The sequence below is a fragment of the Coturnix japonica genome, chromosome 14 (genome assembly GCF_054131305.1).
Source record: "Coturnix japonica strain WE chromosome 14, WE-NBRP24, whole genome shotgun sequence".
Taxonomy (NCBI): domain Eukaryota; kingdom Metazoa; phylum Chordata; class Aves; order Galliformes; family Phasianidae; genus Coturnix; species Coturnix japonica.
The window spans coordinates 17,309,542-17,326,406 of record NC_140676.1 but is presented as its reverse complement, the minus strand read 5'-3'; the positions used below and the strand labels follow the sequence as shown (position 1 = coordinate 17,326,406).

Genomic DNA, 16,865 nt, shown 5'->3' with positions numbered 1-16,865 from the left:
GCAGCTGTGACCCTGAGTATGCAAACAGGCCAAGAGAAAACTGGAAAACACAACCAAAAACAAAAAAGATGAGCAGTGGAGGCGTGGTGGAGTGGTTCACTCAGTGCAATAGAAGGAGCAACTGGCAGAGCCCCAGCTAAACTTCTGGGCAAGGGAGCAGCCTTGCCTCACTCCTCAGACAGGCAGAAGGCTCCACGTGGTGGTGAATGAGCACTTCCCAACATGTAAGTGGTGGTTTTATTTGTTGCTATTCCAGAAGGAACTTCACTCAAATGCAGCACATTTGCTGTTGGAGTAAAATAATTGCTATCCTGTTAGGAGATATTAAGGTGAAATTATGGCTTGTTGTTGCAGACTCCACTGTTCTAAAGAGACTTTAATTCTGCATAGAAGCTCAGTTGATGAGTATTTGCATTAACCTGTGCAGGGTTATTGGGTGCATTTGTACTGCCTTGGGTCCTACATGTCTGTTGTGTTTAGGTTTTTTGACTCCTTGGTCTATCATTTTGCAATATGTAGTTATGGTTTGAATTCCTTTCCAATAATAAAATCAGTTTAAAGGCAGTTAGTTTTAAACTCCTTGGGGATAGATTGGGATCTGCTTGGCTTCTTTCCCTCTTTTTTTTCACAGCATGGGTCTTGTGATCCAAATGGAGGCTTTTTGTCTTTACCTCCTCCCCTGGCCCACTGCTGTCTGATGGGGACACTGGGGTTCTGCCTTCCTCTGCTGTGTTCAGTGCGTCACCGGGCTGTCCCACCTCACTAATGGCTGCATTGTGAGACAGGAAAACATCAGGTTGTTTCCTCTGCACCAGAGCACTTCATCATGAGATGAAAAAGGGAGGAGTGCCCTTCATCATCATGGATTTTATGACTTCCTTTGAAAAATGGGCTCATTGTCAGAAAATGTGTCTGTCGGTTTGTTTATGTAGCCACAGTTTATTCAGTGTCCATTTTACATTAGGAGATGGGACCAAATGAACCCTTAAAAATTATGGTTGCTTTCTACTGGGTAGGGATTTGCTTGTATGTCTTCTTGGTGAGCTTTTTGTGAGTAGGACGTATTGAGTGAAGAGTGAATAATAGTCCTCATTCCCAGTGGCAATGTGAATTAATCTAAGGCAACTACAACAAACTAAATAAAAAACAATCTGTCTGCTCTAGGTGGAAAATGCCAGAATAGAGAAACAAGTAGATATTTCCATTGCACTTTGTAAAGAAAACGAGTGCTTGTATTTGGGTGAGAGTGGGAGGTGACATTTCCTCGTTCATTTCTTTCTTTTGATGGCTGCTGGACACAAAGAAGATGGAGAAAGCTGTGCTGGATCCTAGATCGCAGCCCTCTTCTCTTTTCAGGATGATGTGGGGGCCCTCCTTGCTGTGCTCACTGTGCAGTGGGTCCTGATCTGGCTCATCCCCAGGGGGATGCTTGCAGGAAGAAGTAGGCAGCTGATTCAGGATCATAAAGCAGCAGAACACGTTACAGTACTCCTGGCAATACTACAGAATTTGAGAGAGTTGTTGTTAATGAGACTGATGCATAAGTGCGCAGAAGGGATGCCCAGGGTGGAGAGTTGTTGGCAACATGGACCTTTCCTTGGCCAGATGGAGTAATGAAACGAGACACGAGGGTAGTGCTGCCCCTTGAATGTGTCATGAAGGAAAACGTTACAGGAAAAAAAACAAAGATTCAACTTTTTTCATCATCTTTTTGTTACCAAGTGTCTTACACATCCAACAGTGAGCAGTAGTGAAGGGTTTTTGGTTAATCACAGCAAGTCATGTATAAAACCCAGCAATATAAAACATAAAAGCTCCATACATTGTATTTCTGAGGCCTGTTGTTCTTGATACACCACTGGTACATAGTCCTGCAGCCATATGGCAGCCCTCATAGGGTCAGTTGTGCTATGCATTTCCAAATGGGTTGTGTAGTCTCAGAGTCAGTGGGCTTTCTGTCCAGCTGGCCGCAGTTGGGCTTTCTTGTAAGTGTTGCCCAAATTGTTCTAATATGTTTTCTTCTTTCTTTTGGCAAATTTCCCTGTATAGTAAAATCACACTGAAAGTTACTTCATGACTCACAATTTTCTATACAACTGTTGGCATAACCTTGAATTTGCTGTGAACAATTAAATTCTGCTGTCTTTCCATGGCCGTGCCACACAGACACAAGTCTTTGTCTTACAGCAGTTAAGTGGAGCTGCTAGTGACTGTCATTCTGACATCCAGGAGCTGCAGAATGAGTTCACTGTATACAGCAGGAATCATTGTAATACACCCTCAGTTCCTTTTCTGATTCTTGCCTTTTTCAGTTTCCATGAAAGCACCTCTTAGTAAAAGAATAGGAGCCCAATATGTTTCTTTTAATTAGTTTTTCCAAGGGAAGGAAGTAATTCAGTCATTGTAGCTGATCCATTGAGATGAAGTGCCAACTTCAATCATTTGTCCTGTAGGAACTTCTTTGTGCCAGTTAATACATGTTTTCTTTGTTTATGGTAAGCAGGGGACCATTAGGAGTAACGAGATGATGTCCCTTCTGTCCTACATGTGCCTCTTAATCCCAATCAAAGGTCAGTCCTTCTGCTGCCAGGCACTAGAAGTGATACCATGTACTGAGCTCTGACCGAGGGAAAAGGAGCACCAGATTAAGCCAATAAAAACCAGCGTAAGTGTAGATTACCTTTCTGGAATCAGTTAAATAGCAATCTATGTACAAAATATAGTTTATTTAGTAAGCGGTTTAATTGTAGTACAGCAAATCAACGTTTGAGTGTACTAACACTGCTGAGTATCTCCTCCGTACAGTTAGACTTTCCAGAGCATTTAGAGATCTGACTGTCTGAGGTCATGTTTTTCTTGCAGATTTTCTGACAAAATAGTAATTTGCTATTTTTAGTTGCAGAATCAAACCTCCGCTACTGAAGCCAAGGCCTTATTTACACTCAAAAGCTATAAAGCTACTCTGAAGTCCTTATAAAGAGGGCTTTCTTTCCTTCTGCAGTGCTGTTATATTCACTGCACTTCGGAGCCTTGAATTTGTGGCTGACCAGGGCTGTGGTGCTCTCCTGTTGCATCGTTCTCTGTGTCCTCCAAGGTTGAGGCTGCAGGAAGGTTTCAGGAAGGCTTCCTTCTGCACTGGGAGGATGCTTAGGAAATTCCCAGCTATCCTTGCTCCTCACCAGGAGGAAGATGCCTGTTGCTCTCATTTGGCAGCTATGGAGGCTGTGGCCTTACAAGCACTCCACTATGGCCAAGAATAGCCTAACTGTGGCCACACACCTGATCTTCAAGTGTTTGTGCACCTTGATTTCATAAATATTTGTACATTCTTCATTTGTAGGTTGCCATCTTGTTATGTGTGAGGTAGCTGAGGATGGGGCCGTGCAGGCGGCAGCAGCAAAGCAGGTAGCACAGCTGGCTCTTTGTGTAGTGTATCCAGTGATATAATTGGGATGTTATTGCCCAGATCTGCAGGAAGCCACAAAGGTGCCAATAATGTGCCACTGGGGGGAATGAGGAGGGAAAGGGAAATCTAAACCGGAGGGGCTGGACAACGTGGAAAATATTTGTGATAATTAGCTAACAAATAAAGCATTTCAATTGCTGCCTTTTCAAGGTGTGGTATGTTTGACAGTTGTTTTTAAAAGATCGCATCAGTATCCTGAAGTGGGTATGACCGAACAGCACCGCAGGCACGTGCTGGAGCTCTTTGTTATCTCACTGCCGTGCTTTATGCTGTGTGAGGAAGAGCTGCTGCCACAGGGGTGTGTGGGACCGATGCACAAAGGCACCAGGCTACCTGATGGTGTCCCTTAGGACCCGCAGTGCTGCAGGCAGCAGAGGAACACAGCGGCCACTTAGGGAAATCCGCATTTCTCCTAATCAGAAAATCCAAAAATTGCTCATTTCTCTGCTTCCTTTTCTTGTGTTTCAGTATTTGCACTGTATTTCTTTAGGAGTTTGGACATCGCTTTGTTGCTCAGGTTACTGCGTAAACCTTAGAAAGTACATTACAAAGTGGAAAATTGACCAAAATATTTTAACTTCTTTTTAGCTTTTAAATTTGTTAGATGCAGACAGATGAATCAAACAGCTTCCTTCTTCTACTGATCCAGGATTGAAGTTGCATTGTGTCACATTCAGAGTCTCCTCATAGCAATGTGCAGTTCTTCAAGCTCAGCCCTCCATCTCAGCCCAGCACTTCATATTGTGTCAGCTGTTTAGCCAAAGGATTTTGTTCAAATGCTGCTGAAGGCAATGTGCTGCTTCTCTGTGGGATGCTGCATCGAGGAAAGGTTTGGTCCTGTGCCCCTAGAGAAACACGAGCTCAGAACTGAATTAGCAGCAGTGGTTGAGGAGATGAATCTGTTGTATATGTATGTCTGGCAGGCAGCATTTTTCATTTGTTTTCCCTGTTTTTAGCGTGTCACTTGCTGAATATGCATATTTTACATTTAAAAAAGAGATTAATGTGAAACTGTGGAGGCATAGCCCTTGAAAGAGTCTTCTAGTGTGGGGCTGCTTTTGAAAATTGGTGAAATATTAGAAAGAGAAGACTTGTTTGCGTGTGACTTGTTACACCGTGCTTAAAAGCTTGAAGTAATAAAGCTGCTCCCTTATTGGCATTAAAGCTAATTTCAGTATAATTACTCATTAACACAGCTCTGCACTGCTGAGCAGTCTGCTCACATGGCTGTGTACAAATCAGTTTGCAATGGTGCTCAGGGTGCTTTGAGGAAGAATGGGGAGAGAAGAAAAGGAAGGAACCCACCCCACGGCTGTGCTGCTCTCAGGTGCTGTTTGTTGCAGCTTTCTGTGGGTGAATTGAATTGTCTCTTCACAGCTTACCAGGATTTAGACATCCTGTGTGCTTTCCTTTGGTTCATGGTTTATTTTTCGGATGCCACCGATCTTTTGTTGTGCGTGTCTGATTGACCTGCAGTGCTGTCAAAAGTGTTCCTAGGCTTGAGTCTTGCAAAAGGAGAAAACCAAGGTTCTCTGAACGTGGAAGTGCTGACAGCTCTGCCAGGCTCCTCAGTTCGATGCCTGCAGGGCCTTAGGTTCCTTATGGATCTTCTTCATTAGATAGCAGGCCAATGCAGGATTATGGGAGGTGTGTTTTAGAACTTAGATCATAGAATGACCTGGGTTGAAAAGGACCACAGTGCTTATCTCGTTTCAACCCCCTTGCTATGTGCAGGGTCACCAACCACCAGACCAGGCTGCCCAGAGCCACATCCGGCCTGGCCTTGAATGCCTGCAGGGATGGGGCATCCATCCAACCTCCTTCAGCCTTTTGTCTCAATGTAATTATTTTTAAAACATCTGTGTTGTGTTTTAACCAACTACAGTGATGGTTGAGATATCACCATTACCTACAGAGATAGGTAGGATGCATCCTTTGGGTCAGGAGTGTATGACTTGATGCAGATCGCCTGTTAGGACCAAGATGTGTGGGGGAAACCAAAATGCTAATGTAAGGTAATGAAAGGTGTGTGGTTTCACACATTCTGAGTGTGAAGAGGCATCCCAGCTCTGCTCACAGAGCTGCTGTTCTGAAGAGTGGTGCATCTAATGCAGCTCTTTAGGGCTTTATATGGTCATACAGTAGGTATTAATTTCTGCCAGTCTTCTAGTGTTAAAGCAACAACTGAAATGGTAGCTATAAAAACTTACCTTCTATAGCAAGTGCCTCTTGTGATGGATATGTCTGAAATATCTTTATTTTCTGTATTTTAAAAGGAAAGCATTTCATATGCTAAATAGTTTTACTAAGTGTGGGAAGCGTAAATCAGAGTTCAGGGAATGGCTGAGAGGATGCTGCATTTGTCTGATGCAGTTGTGCAACACTGATACATATTTATAGCAGCTTCTTTCAAACTGTTTCATGGTTTTAAATAATACTACCAATGCAAGTAGTTAATAAAGGTGCACTCCTGCAGGAAATCTTATTACAGGGACAAAAAGTAGTTTAGATTTAGCAGTGAACATGAAGTAATGATGTCGTCCATTGGTTGGAAGTGGGGCATTGGATAATGGTTAAGTTGTGGTCTGTTGCTGTTTTGGTGTTGGACGGTGCTTAACGAGATATCCTTCTGCACTGACCTGTCTGTGAGGTTTATTTTCAATTCAAGACATGTATGTTCTTGCCTTGCGAAGTCCTTGAAAGATGCAGGTAGTGAAGTGAAAAGTTCTGAGTTTGGTTTCAAAGCAAGAGGGAAGGTGTAACGTTGTGCTCATCGGATAAAAGCAACTGTTTTATTCTTCCACCCTTGTCAGTGGTTGCTGGCAATAGAAATGCAAAAATGAGCTTTGCAAATTCAAGACCTCACACTGTGTGTTTCCTATAGTTCATTTCTGTATCTCCTTGCTGCTTGTGGCACGTGTCCGTGCATTGCGGTGACTCTTCAGGTGGAGGTGCTGCAGCCCTCCCCAAAAGCCGTGATGGTTCTGAACTCCTTTCTAAAGAAGATCGGAGCCATTTTAGTTGGTTTCCATCATTAGCAAGTGAATAAATGTATTTGGCAGAAGAGACTGTGGTGTGGAAAATGTCAGTGAGTGGCTTAAGCCTTGGTAAATAATTAAGAATCCAGGAAAATTCAAGGTATCATGAACTTTAGGTTTCTGTTACCATTTGTGTTTCCTGTAATACCCTGTGGTAATTGGGGTCCAGCTGCTCAGAATATTACTGTTAGATTTACCGGATGGATTGCTTTAATAGGATTTGGAGAACAGCTATTTGTACGTTACAACTTTTGCTCTTAACTTGTCAACCTTTTAATGCAATAATCCTGGAGATTTAGGCTAGCTTTAAAGCAGTAATGTAGGAAAACGTGCATGACTTAGCACAAAAAAGTTCATAAAGCCTCCATGTAACGTGAACGGAGTTGTTTGTGCCTGTTAGCATCTCTCTAAATGGCCGTGCTAAACGTGAGAGCTGTGATGGAAAGACAGCCATGATCCTGGGGGAGGTTGGGAACACGGCTCTATATCCGCTGCTGTGCCGCGGCTGTCACCACGTCCTGTGCAGTGGTGGGAGCCAAGCAGTCGGAAGCAGTTATGTGTGCTGACTCCTGCCTTTAATTGCACAGCCTGGAGTTTGTACCCCTCCAAGGGGTTTGGTGTGTTCCTTCTGCCTTTTTTGTTGCTAATGATTGAGAATAGTACAAATTGATTCTGCATGTTAATGAAAAAGTAGAAAATGGGGTCTGGATGTGTTCTTGACTAAATGACACTGGTTGCTTTATTATTTGAAAATGCTTGGTATTACATCTGGTTTACAAAGGCATGAAAATATTGTGTGCTGCCAGTATGTCCTCTGACGAGGCCATATTTTATCCTCAGCCTTCACCCTTCCCTCTCCCTTGCCACTTCCATTACAATGGAGATTTGGTCTGCCTGCTCGACAGTGACGTGTCCTTTAATACTTCCCATTAGTTTCCAGTAGTTACCTTTGCCTGCATGTCAGCCTTCAGTTTAATGGCCTTTTTTGTGTGTGTTCATTTTGTTTTGTTTCCCATCGTGGTTTTGTTTATTTCTTTTGTTTTTTCCCTGTTTTCTTTTTTTAAACCGTGGTGATGTTTGCCCTTCATATTCCCCAATGTTTGCACATGACAAGATGTTGCCATCCCAACATTACCTCCCACTTCACTGACCAGTGCCACTAATGACCATCTAGCACCAGCTACAACGGGACCACTGCCTACAGCCCCTCGGGACGTCGTGGCCACCCTCGTCTCCACTCGCTTCATCAGGCTGACGTGGCGGACGCCGGTGTCAGACCCGCAGGGAGACAACCTCACCTATTCAATCTTCTACACCAAGGAGGGTATCAACAGGTAAAGACATGCTCTTACAAGTATGTGCCTATTTTTGGTTGACTGCCAGCAGTTGCTACATGCTTTCAGCAGACCATTAAGCCAAGAGCAAGGGTAGACTGTAGTACCTCTTTAGCATCACTGACACTGCCAGCTTCTGCTTTAAAACCTTCAGATGTAGTTTGATTGTGGAGTCAAGTGGCTGTCAGTTAGATGATTCCCATCTAGGAATCCCTGTGAAAGGTTTAGGCCAGTCTACCCTTTCTCTTACTGATGGGTTCAGATCTTGATGGGCTCAGAATGGCTTCAAATTGTGATAAGACTCAAGAAGTTGGAGCTAACAATCATTTTAAGTGGTGCTTAATTAAATACAAATTAGCTTGATTATCAGATTTATTAGTCAAAAGGAAATTATCTGCTTACTGACTACAGGGTGAGGCTCAAAGATAGCAAAGTCATGTGGAAAGAATACAAAACACGCTCCCATTCGGAGCATTTCTTTTCTCAGCTATTTTATTAATTCCATGGATAGTTTTCTTGTCGAGGCAATTAGTAACATTTTCAGTGCCTCACAGATGTTGGTTTTCTGCTGCTTCCTGATGTTGGTAATATTCATTCCTATTGGAGACAGGAAAAGTGGCAGCGGCCGACATTTCTGGTTTTGACTGCTCTCCCCACTGAGCTGTTAAGAAAGTAATTTGCTGGAATTTGCTTCCTGCCCCTCCCTGCACTGGGTCTTACGTTTGGAAAAGACAAAGTGCATCACTGACTATATGCAGGACTACAGAAATCTGGGGAATATCCGAGTTGTTTCAGAAGCAGTGTGCAGAACAAAGGCTTCCCACTGCTTGTGGCGAGTAAATCAGGGGATGACAGGACAGGCTGCAGAAATTGCCACTGCCAGCAGTAGCCAAACAGCCCTCTGGGGTTCAGGTAATGTACCCCACAGAAAGTTTGCACAGCAAAGTGCTGAAGCTGGTGCTTATATGTAAGCAGGTGGCTCATTGACTGCAGTGAAAGCTTTGTTTGCACTAGTGCCCTTCTGGGTCAGGGTTCAAAGCAGGCTCGGGAAGCCATTCATTGGCACGTATTCATTATTTTCTAGCTGCGTATTGTATGTCTTGTGCTGTGCTAATATCACACATTTCACATATTAGCACAAAAATACTGTGAAGTTATGACATGAGACTTGTGTTTAGACAATGAGAATGATAAAATTAAAAATAATAATGCTTGAGAATGAGAAACTTGTACTACTTGGCTTCCTTCTGTGCTACACCTGGCATGGGTGATGTTTGCCTCATCTCCATCAGATTAGATGTGACCTGATGGTGCTGACAGCTTGCCAGTGTCAGTTCATTAGGGCATGAATTTGGGAGCTATTAAGCTGAATTAAGCAAATAATTGAGCGTGATACAGTGCGTATGAGAAGAATTCAGCTAAACTTGAGCTGAGTGCTTCCTTCTAACTGGGAGGTTAGAAATAACTCTCCATTGAATTTTAGGGCACATTTAAAGTCCTGTCTCAGAGTAACCCAAGTGTTAATTGTATTTGAAGTGGTATTAACCCCTCTTGAAGTGCAGAGAATGGACCACTGATGTTTTTGGCTTGCTGGTTCTGTCAGCTTCTGTACCTCAGCACCTGAGATAGAAGACTGAGAAAAATCCTCCGTAGCTGGGATGGTTTTGTCCACTCCCAGCCCTGAACTGTGTGCACTCAGTAAATTACTGATGCTTTGCACTCAGCGTTCCAAAGAAATCCCTATTTTTTTAGGTATTTTCCAGTATTAGCTTCTTAGCAATTTTTTTGTGTGCATTGTATGGGGGCAGTGCTGTTAGATGTACAGCTAGGTTTACATTATCACATATTGCTTTAAGGATAGGCACAAAACCAACAGAAACCAACTGCATAGAGATTATAATTTTAAAAGCATGTGGAATTTTTACTTGGAATTTAAAGGCAGAGGTAGGTATTAAAACAACTGGAAAACCCAGACGTGGTTTAATCTTTCACAAATGCTCTGTTTTCTTCTTACCTGGTAAGTTTTGCTCAATTGTTTGGGCCCTCTGTAAATACAGCTTTGTTACTGACTCAAAAAATAGGTGAGAATGTCCCACATAAATAGGCCCTGTGAAACCAGAACGTTTTCATGCCAGATCTGGATGTACAACCTTTTGATCATTCTCAGCATCATAAAAACGCTTAAATGATTGCAAGGTGGTCCTTGAATTACACACGATCATATATTTCTGCTATAGTTCTAAGTGCATATATCCTGTTTACTAAAAGTCCTGTGTTTGTGCCTACATGTACCACTTTCATTACCAGATCCCATTAATAACCTAAGTGTTACCTCTTCTTCACTTGATTTTGAACAGTGATCAAACTCTGGGCCACTGGATTGACTTCCCTTTTACACTGGGCTTTTAAAACATTTAAGAAGAACATAGGATGTGGAACAGCTTAGTTAGATATTCTGACATCTCTTATTCATCTCTGAGGGGCTGTAGAGTCATCTTGGCACCATGAGGCACAGCAGTCCCCCTAGTACCTGGTGGCTCCAGGAGAGACCGGGCCTTGGACTCTGCTGTTACATCCCTCTTGGTTTTTGCCCACTCAGTGAAATTAGAGATGCATGACAGCTCAAGAAGGGGTTATTTATCTTTGCATTTTGGACTTCCTTGGAGTTGGGTTTTCCCACATCATCCTTAGGGTCCTCCTGTGCCACACATCAGCTTTCCTCCACCAGTGCCTTCAGGAGCCATCCTTAGGCCATAGCACAGAGATATTTCCCATTTTCAACTCAGCATCTGCTTGCAAAGAAAATGTGGACTTCAAGTTGAGCTCTGAAAAAGAGTGTTAGCAGTAGGAAAGGAGGAACTGCAGCAGAAATGCCAGTTCTTCTGGTTATTACTTTTGAAGTGATTCAGGCTGGTCAGGCCATTTTTGATGTCTGTTGAGGAGGAGTGAGAATATACAAGACGATAACTCCGGTTTGGCTTAGCAAGCTACAGATAGCAGAGCTTGCTTGTGTGCAGTCGTGCTGCTCACCCCTGTCCTTCCCCAAAGGTTTTTGTTCTCTAAGCATAACTTCAGGCTTTACTATTCCAGTTGAACCCTTGTTTCTGGATGTGAGCTGTAGCTTTTTTCCCCTAAGTGCGTGACAGCTACTGTAAACCTTAATTCTAGTTTACAAAGCTCTTTAATTGAGGATTAAACAGGCATGAGTTAGAACAGCCATAAGGTTCTGTCTGGTAATATAGATATTCCTATAGACCATCTGTTTTGTTACCTGTTCTGCCAACCAAAATGCATCAGAGCTCATAAAAGGTGCTCAAGGCTTCCTAGGAAAGGGCATAAAGGAGAGATTCATGAAGCACTTAATTAGATTAATCTCACCATATTTTTAACTGTTGTGAGGGAAGGCACGGTCCCTACTTATTACTGAAAATTGCAATACTTTGGCATGTCTATTTATTTTTTGATAAATGTTGTGTTTCCATTAAAAATAATTTGGGTGGATTTTTTTATTTTTATTTTTTGGTAATTTTAAATAATAACCTTGGATTGCTGACATTTTTCTGATAAAATCAGTGAGTGCATTTACACTCGAGGCAGAAAATGCAATGTATTTTGCATGTCAATGGGAGATGAATGCTGTTCCACAGCTGTGAATCAGTTAGCACTTATTCTGGGGTTTTCAAATGCCTTCATTATATCTGAGGCACGTCTTAAAGGAAACTATCCATTTGAAAATGCATTTTCAAGCAAACATTTTGCTCCAGCTGTAACTGGAAAAGTTAGCGAGGGAAAATATTTATCTTTTTCTCTTCCCCCCCCTTTCATTTTGTAGTGGGTATGATATCTCTATAGTGTGTCTCTGGCTTCTCTGCCAGCTTCTTACTTGCAAAAATACCCTGTAATGTTAAATGAAATCTTTTGTAGACCGTTTTAATTCTAATGTAGTGATGCTGCTCATTCAAAGATGGCAATTAAAGAAATCTGAAATAAATTAGGCTGTTTATGCAACGCCATTTTAGCTCAACTTTCATGAAGGAGAATATTCTAGAAAATGTGTTTGGACAGCTTTTTAGTTACAGTTAGGATATTGTTTCCTTCTGTATAGATGCAGTATAATAGTGCAGAAATGAGCAGTGTTTTCCAAGTGTTTTAAACCCAGTTGTGTTAAATCAACCTTAGTAGTTGATTTAAAAAGAAATAAATTAAAACTGGGGAACAGGGCATTGTATTTCCGTGCTGTAATCTAAACCATAATGGCTGGAAGGTAAGAAAGGGGAGACTGTGGAATAATTTTGCCCAGACTTCTGCATTAAAAATGATTTAATAGCAGTTAATCGTTGGGACGAGAATCGTCTGCCCTCTGCTGTAGAGCTAACCGAAGTCTGTCAGACAAAAGGGGAATGTTTGTATTCAAACCGTTCGCGTTTCCCTTTTATTTCCCCATGGTGAAGTTCTTCATTTCTTTCTTTCCGTTTTCTTTTTTTCTGTTGTTCTCCCCCCCCCCCCCCTCCCCCCAGTACTGCTGTTATTTCCATTTTGCAGGAGTAGATAGCTGTGTTCCAAGCCAGAACAATCCATAGCCGGCCCTACCCAGTGATAGCTGTGGGAAGGTTCACGTGACAGCAGCAAGGTGGTGGAAATAAAGGTTGTAGTTAGTTGATAATTAATCTTCTTCTCAGGCTTGGGCTTGCTACAGAGCAGTGGGGTTTCCTGAAGTCACTCTCAGCGATCCCCACTCGTGCAGGGGCCGTGGGCAGGTGTTGCCTTGTGTTGACTCCACGACTTGGGTGGTAATAGCAGCAGTGCCCCAGCTGTGTGCAGGGCTGGATGTGAGTCAGGGCCTCGGGATGTTTTTAAAGAATCTAAATATTAGGGAGGAACTAAGTAAAGTTTGGAGGGAAAAGAAAATCATAAAGCAACCTCTTGAGAAAATACACCAAAAGCAACCCCGCAATGTTAACAGAAATGCCTTAAATCTCCTCAGTGTCTGTGTACGATTCTTAAATATTTTTTCTTGTGGCTTCAGAACAGTAGGATAGACTGTCACGATGAGTAATGGCACGCTGTTAGCAGAATAACAATGAAACTGCTTCGAATTTGGTGATGCTGAACATAAATTACTCTTTTACTTCAGCGAGTATTTTCTCTAAAGACAAGTTACAAAACTGGAAGCTGTTTGTCACCAGCAATTTTGGCACATTACTGGTTTTGTGTAGTCAGCATGGTGTAAATAACGTCATTAATGCATCAGATGCATTCAGACAGGATACATGTCAGCTTTGTTCCCAGTAGCACCCAATTCCTTTATATATCTGCTCAAAACCCTCTCACTAACCAACGGCCGCTTCCATGCCTGATCTTTTTGTTTCCCAAAGGGAACGTGTTGAAAACACCAGTCGTCCTGGAGAGACACAAGTGATGATCCAAAACCTAATGCCAGAAACAGTTTATGTCTTCAGAGTTGTGGCTCAGAATAAGCACGGCCATGGAGAGAGCTCAGCACCACTGAAGGTGGCCACACAGCCCGAGGGTAAGTGCAAATACACCAAGCCCTCTCTGCTTTGGGATTGACTTTTTTCCTTTCACGGCCTTTCCCTGAATAAGGTGATACTCTTAAAAGTTGCACTTGCAGACCTGATTTTAAAACTGATGTTCTGGGCTGCCTTGTTGCATGCTTTGTGTGAGCATGCTTTATGCTCACTCTTAACTCGTAAGTCATGCCTTGTTAACTTCTCTAAATTTTGCCATAGAAGAACGCTTTCAGTTGTCATTACTTGTAAAGTTGATGCTGAAATATTTAGCTGCTGAAATGCAATAGCTGGGCTTGGTGATGACAGTTTCCTGCTTCCATTGCAGTTCAGCTGCCTGGTCCAGCACCCAATATCCGAGCATACGCCAGCTCCCCCACCTCTGTCACCGTCACGTGGGAAAAACCATTGTCTGGCAATGGGGAAATCCAGAACTACAAGCTCTACTACATGGAGAAGGGGCAGGACAGCGAGCAGGTATGGAGTGGGGCTATTCTGTGTGTTATACAGTGCCAGCATTTTTTCCTTTATTGTGCTTTTACTTTATGTTTCTAGAAACACCTTGCCAAGAGTTTGTTTTTCTGACATGCTGAAGCCTTTAGCCCAGAATGCAGAAACATTTAAAATTAAATATCCAGTCTGTTAAAAAACTGCTTTGTCATTCAGCATGAATGTTTTTGCAGTATTTGCATAAGAATTGAAGCAGTTTTTAGGTGATGGCTTACTTAAATATTCAGCATCAAGTGGCATTTGGGGATGTCCATCATATCGTGAGGAATAAACTGAAGAATCAAATAATGAATACCTGCATCGCTTTTATAGGCTGGCTGCTTTTACTTTAGTAAAGTAGGATAACTGCTGATTTTAGTCTGTTCCTGAATCTAAATTACTCTCACTTCTTGAGTGCATTGATCCAGTGATTGGTATTTTGATACTGGTGAGTGTCTAATTAATTACACTTTGTTAGGATTCTGCTGGGAGAATCCAGCGCGCTCAGTTCGAGTGCAAGGTGCTACCTAAGAAATAATCACAGCTTTGGGAGAGCTAAACCCAGTCATTTAATTTCCCACATGATAGCTTGTAAATGTGTCTCCGGCCTCAAATAACCCCCCCTTAGTTTGTTAGCATTTTAAATAAGTTTTTTTTAACATCAGTTTTTAAGTAAAAATGTGTATTCTTCAGATAAAACTCTCTTATTTTGCTTCCCACTGTTAAAAATGCAGCAGTCATTTCTATTAGTAGGCAAGTTCACCACATCCCTTGTCATTTGCAGAACCTGTGTCTATGTTGTGATTTAAACCAAATATGTCAAACTTCCTCTTGCAAGCACCCTGCTGCCATCTGTGCAAGCCCTGGCTGCACGTGGCTGTGGGTTACATCTGCTGTTCTGCAGAGTGCTGTCCTCCCTGCTTTTGACTTTGAGTATTACTGTTCTGAGCCCGAGACGTTTATGACAACTACAGACCTGATTCTGACCTTGACTCTTATGCATGTTTGCTTTTGGACAGGATGTTGATGTAGCAGGACTCTCCTACACCATCACTGGATTAAAGAAGTACACTGAGTATAGTTTCCGAGTGGTGGCTTACAATAAACACGGCCCTGGCGTCTCTACCCAAGATGTTGTTGTGCGGACGCTGTCAGATGGTAAGCTGCTTTATTCCAAGCCTTTTTGCAGGAATTACTTGGTAATTTCATTTAAGCGGATTTTTAACCAGAAAAACTTCTTAGGTTTTTGTTCAGTGCTGCCCTGTTTTCTTAATAATGTGATTGCTGCATATGGCCACGCATGCTAAAAGCTCCCCCTGAGGCTGTCCAAATGGAGAGAAGGAAAATTAATACACCTACAAATGCATCTGGTGTTCTAATTGCAAAACAATGCTGTCCTTAATTTCACCATCAGAAGTTTATTTCGTGGGTTATTGGGCCTACAAAGCCTTAAGAGTGGCCAGAAACACGATTATTTTGAACCCTGCAACTCCAAATTGTCTTTTAGCTTCTCTAGTATTTGTTCCATATGAACAGATTCGTGCCTTCGGAGTGTTTTTATTTTAATTGTGGTCATCTGGAAAAATGTTGCACGTCTTTGTTTGGACTCCAGCATAGATTTTATTAAATGGTTTGTATATAGTCCTGAAAGCAGGAAGTGGTAACAGCGTTTTCTGTAAGCCAAGTAAGGAGGCAGTGTGAGCAAATAGAGATATGTGAACAATTGTAGGACGATCAGACGTAATTAGCTTTTGGGTTTTTTTATACCGAAGTTTGATTATTCACGAGAACAATCAGACCAAAACCAAGCCTAGGGTCTTCTCTCAGCATCCTTGTTGAGCCAGTGTCAAATCAACTTTCTGTGAAAGATCCTTCTCTTTCAGCCCATTTTGGACCTGCTCTGTTAGCATTGCCTAGAGCTGTGTAAAGTAACAAATAATTGGTCTCCATCAGCCTTCTCTGTCCCACTTTTCATACACCTTTGTTGTATTCTCCCTCATTCATTTCTTCTCCACATTTAAGTCACCCTCCCAAGCTGAAAAGTCGCTATGTGTCCAAAAGTACTTCCTGTAGAAATTCTAAATTATTTTATATGGGGTCTTAGACCAGAATGGTCTGTAATTTCTTAATGAATGATAGCAGACAGTTGTTGTATATGAAAATAGAGTATGGGATATATTATATGGCAATTTTTCAGCTGTAATTAATTTTATGTTTCTAGTTCCCAGTGCTGCACCGCAGAATCTAACACTGGAGGTGCGGAATTCCAAGGTAAGCTGGGGAGAACTTGCTGCTGGTAATGGGTAAAAGAAAGGCCGGGTGTCTGATCAGCCAGAATGTAGAGCTGCTTGGGGCCTTCCCCCTGCCGTGCTGCTTTTCAGCTGTTTGTGTATGAGGGGCCCAGCAGGGGGCTATCTGAATGTGGGATGCGAAGCATTAGAAACTCCTGTCCAATTGTGGATTGTGCATAATGGGATGCAGCAGAGGCAGTGACAATGAGGCAAAGCATGGAGGCTCAGTTGTGAGAGGGCTATAATTGGGCATAGAAGCCTGAAGCACCAGCACCTGAGTGTGTTTCTGGTGATTAACTGTTATTTACGGTTTATGCACACATATGCATGCTTACAATGTCTTGGGCCCTTTAGAAGGGAAAATTATATCCTTAGCCACTGTGACTTTGGTGATTATGATTGAAGGTTTAAAAAAAAAACCCTCTTCTCTTTCTAAACTCCTTTCCCAATACCTTCATTGCTTCCTGTATGATCAAAAACCAGCAGCTTTGTGCACACAAACCACTGTTCAGGTATCTCACACCCTTTGGAGAAAATCCCAGTTCCTAAGGAGAGCTCCTATAGAAACCACATCTTCCTATAACCCAAAGAAAATGAAAGGGAAGCCCAAGGGGCCTTTTGTGAAATTGGAATCAGAAGGTCCAGCAGGGATTGAAGCGCTTTGACTTGAACTTCCATAGGCACCTGTATGACCTGAGTGGCCTGTGTTGCTGCTGAGC

At 42.4% G+C, this 16,865-nt stretch overlaps 1 protein-coding gene across 12 annotated transcripts in view; it reads left to right on the top strand.

The window, feature by feature from the left end:
• NEO1 (neogenin 1) overlaps nucleotides 1-16,865 on the top strand; it is a 165,744-nt gene that overhangs the window by 113,118 nt on the left and 35,761 nt on the right. For 7 of the 12 annotated variants that reach the window (XM_085515957.1, XM_085515952.1, XM_015872356.2 and 4 more), the window contains exons 8-12: nucleotides 7,619-7,838; nucleotides 13,214-13,368; nucleotides 13,695-13,843; nucleotides 14,875-15,013; nucleotides 16,077-16,126. In XM_085515957.1, the coding sequence (XP_085372083.1) occupies nucleotides 7,619-7,838; nucleotides 13,214-13,368; nucleotides 13,695-13,843; nucleotides 14,875-15,013; nucleotides 16,077-16,126 (713 nt within the window). The remainder of the gene's footprint in view (nucleotides 1-7,618; nucleotides 7,839-13,213; nucleotides 13,369-13,694; nucleotides 13,844-14,874; nucleotides 15,014-16,076; nucleotides 16,127-16,865) is intronic. The other 5 variants (XM_085515955.1, XM_085515954.1, XM_015872358.2 and 2 more) reach the window with 1 other exon arrangement.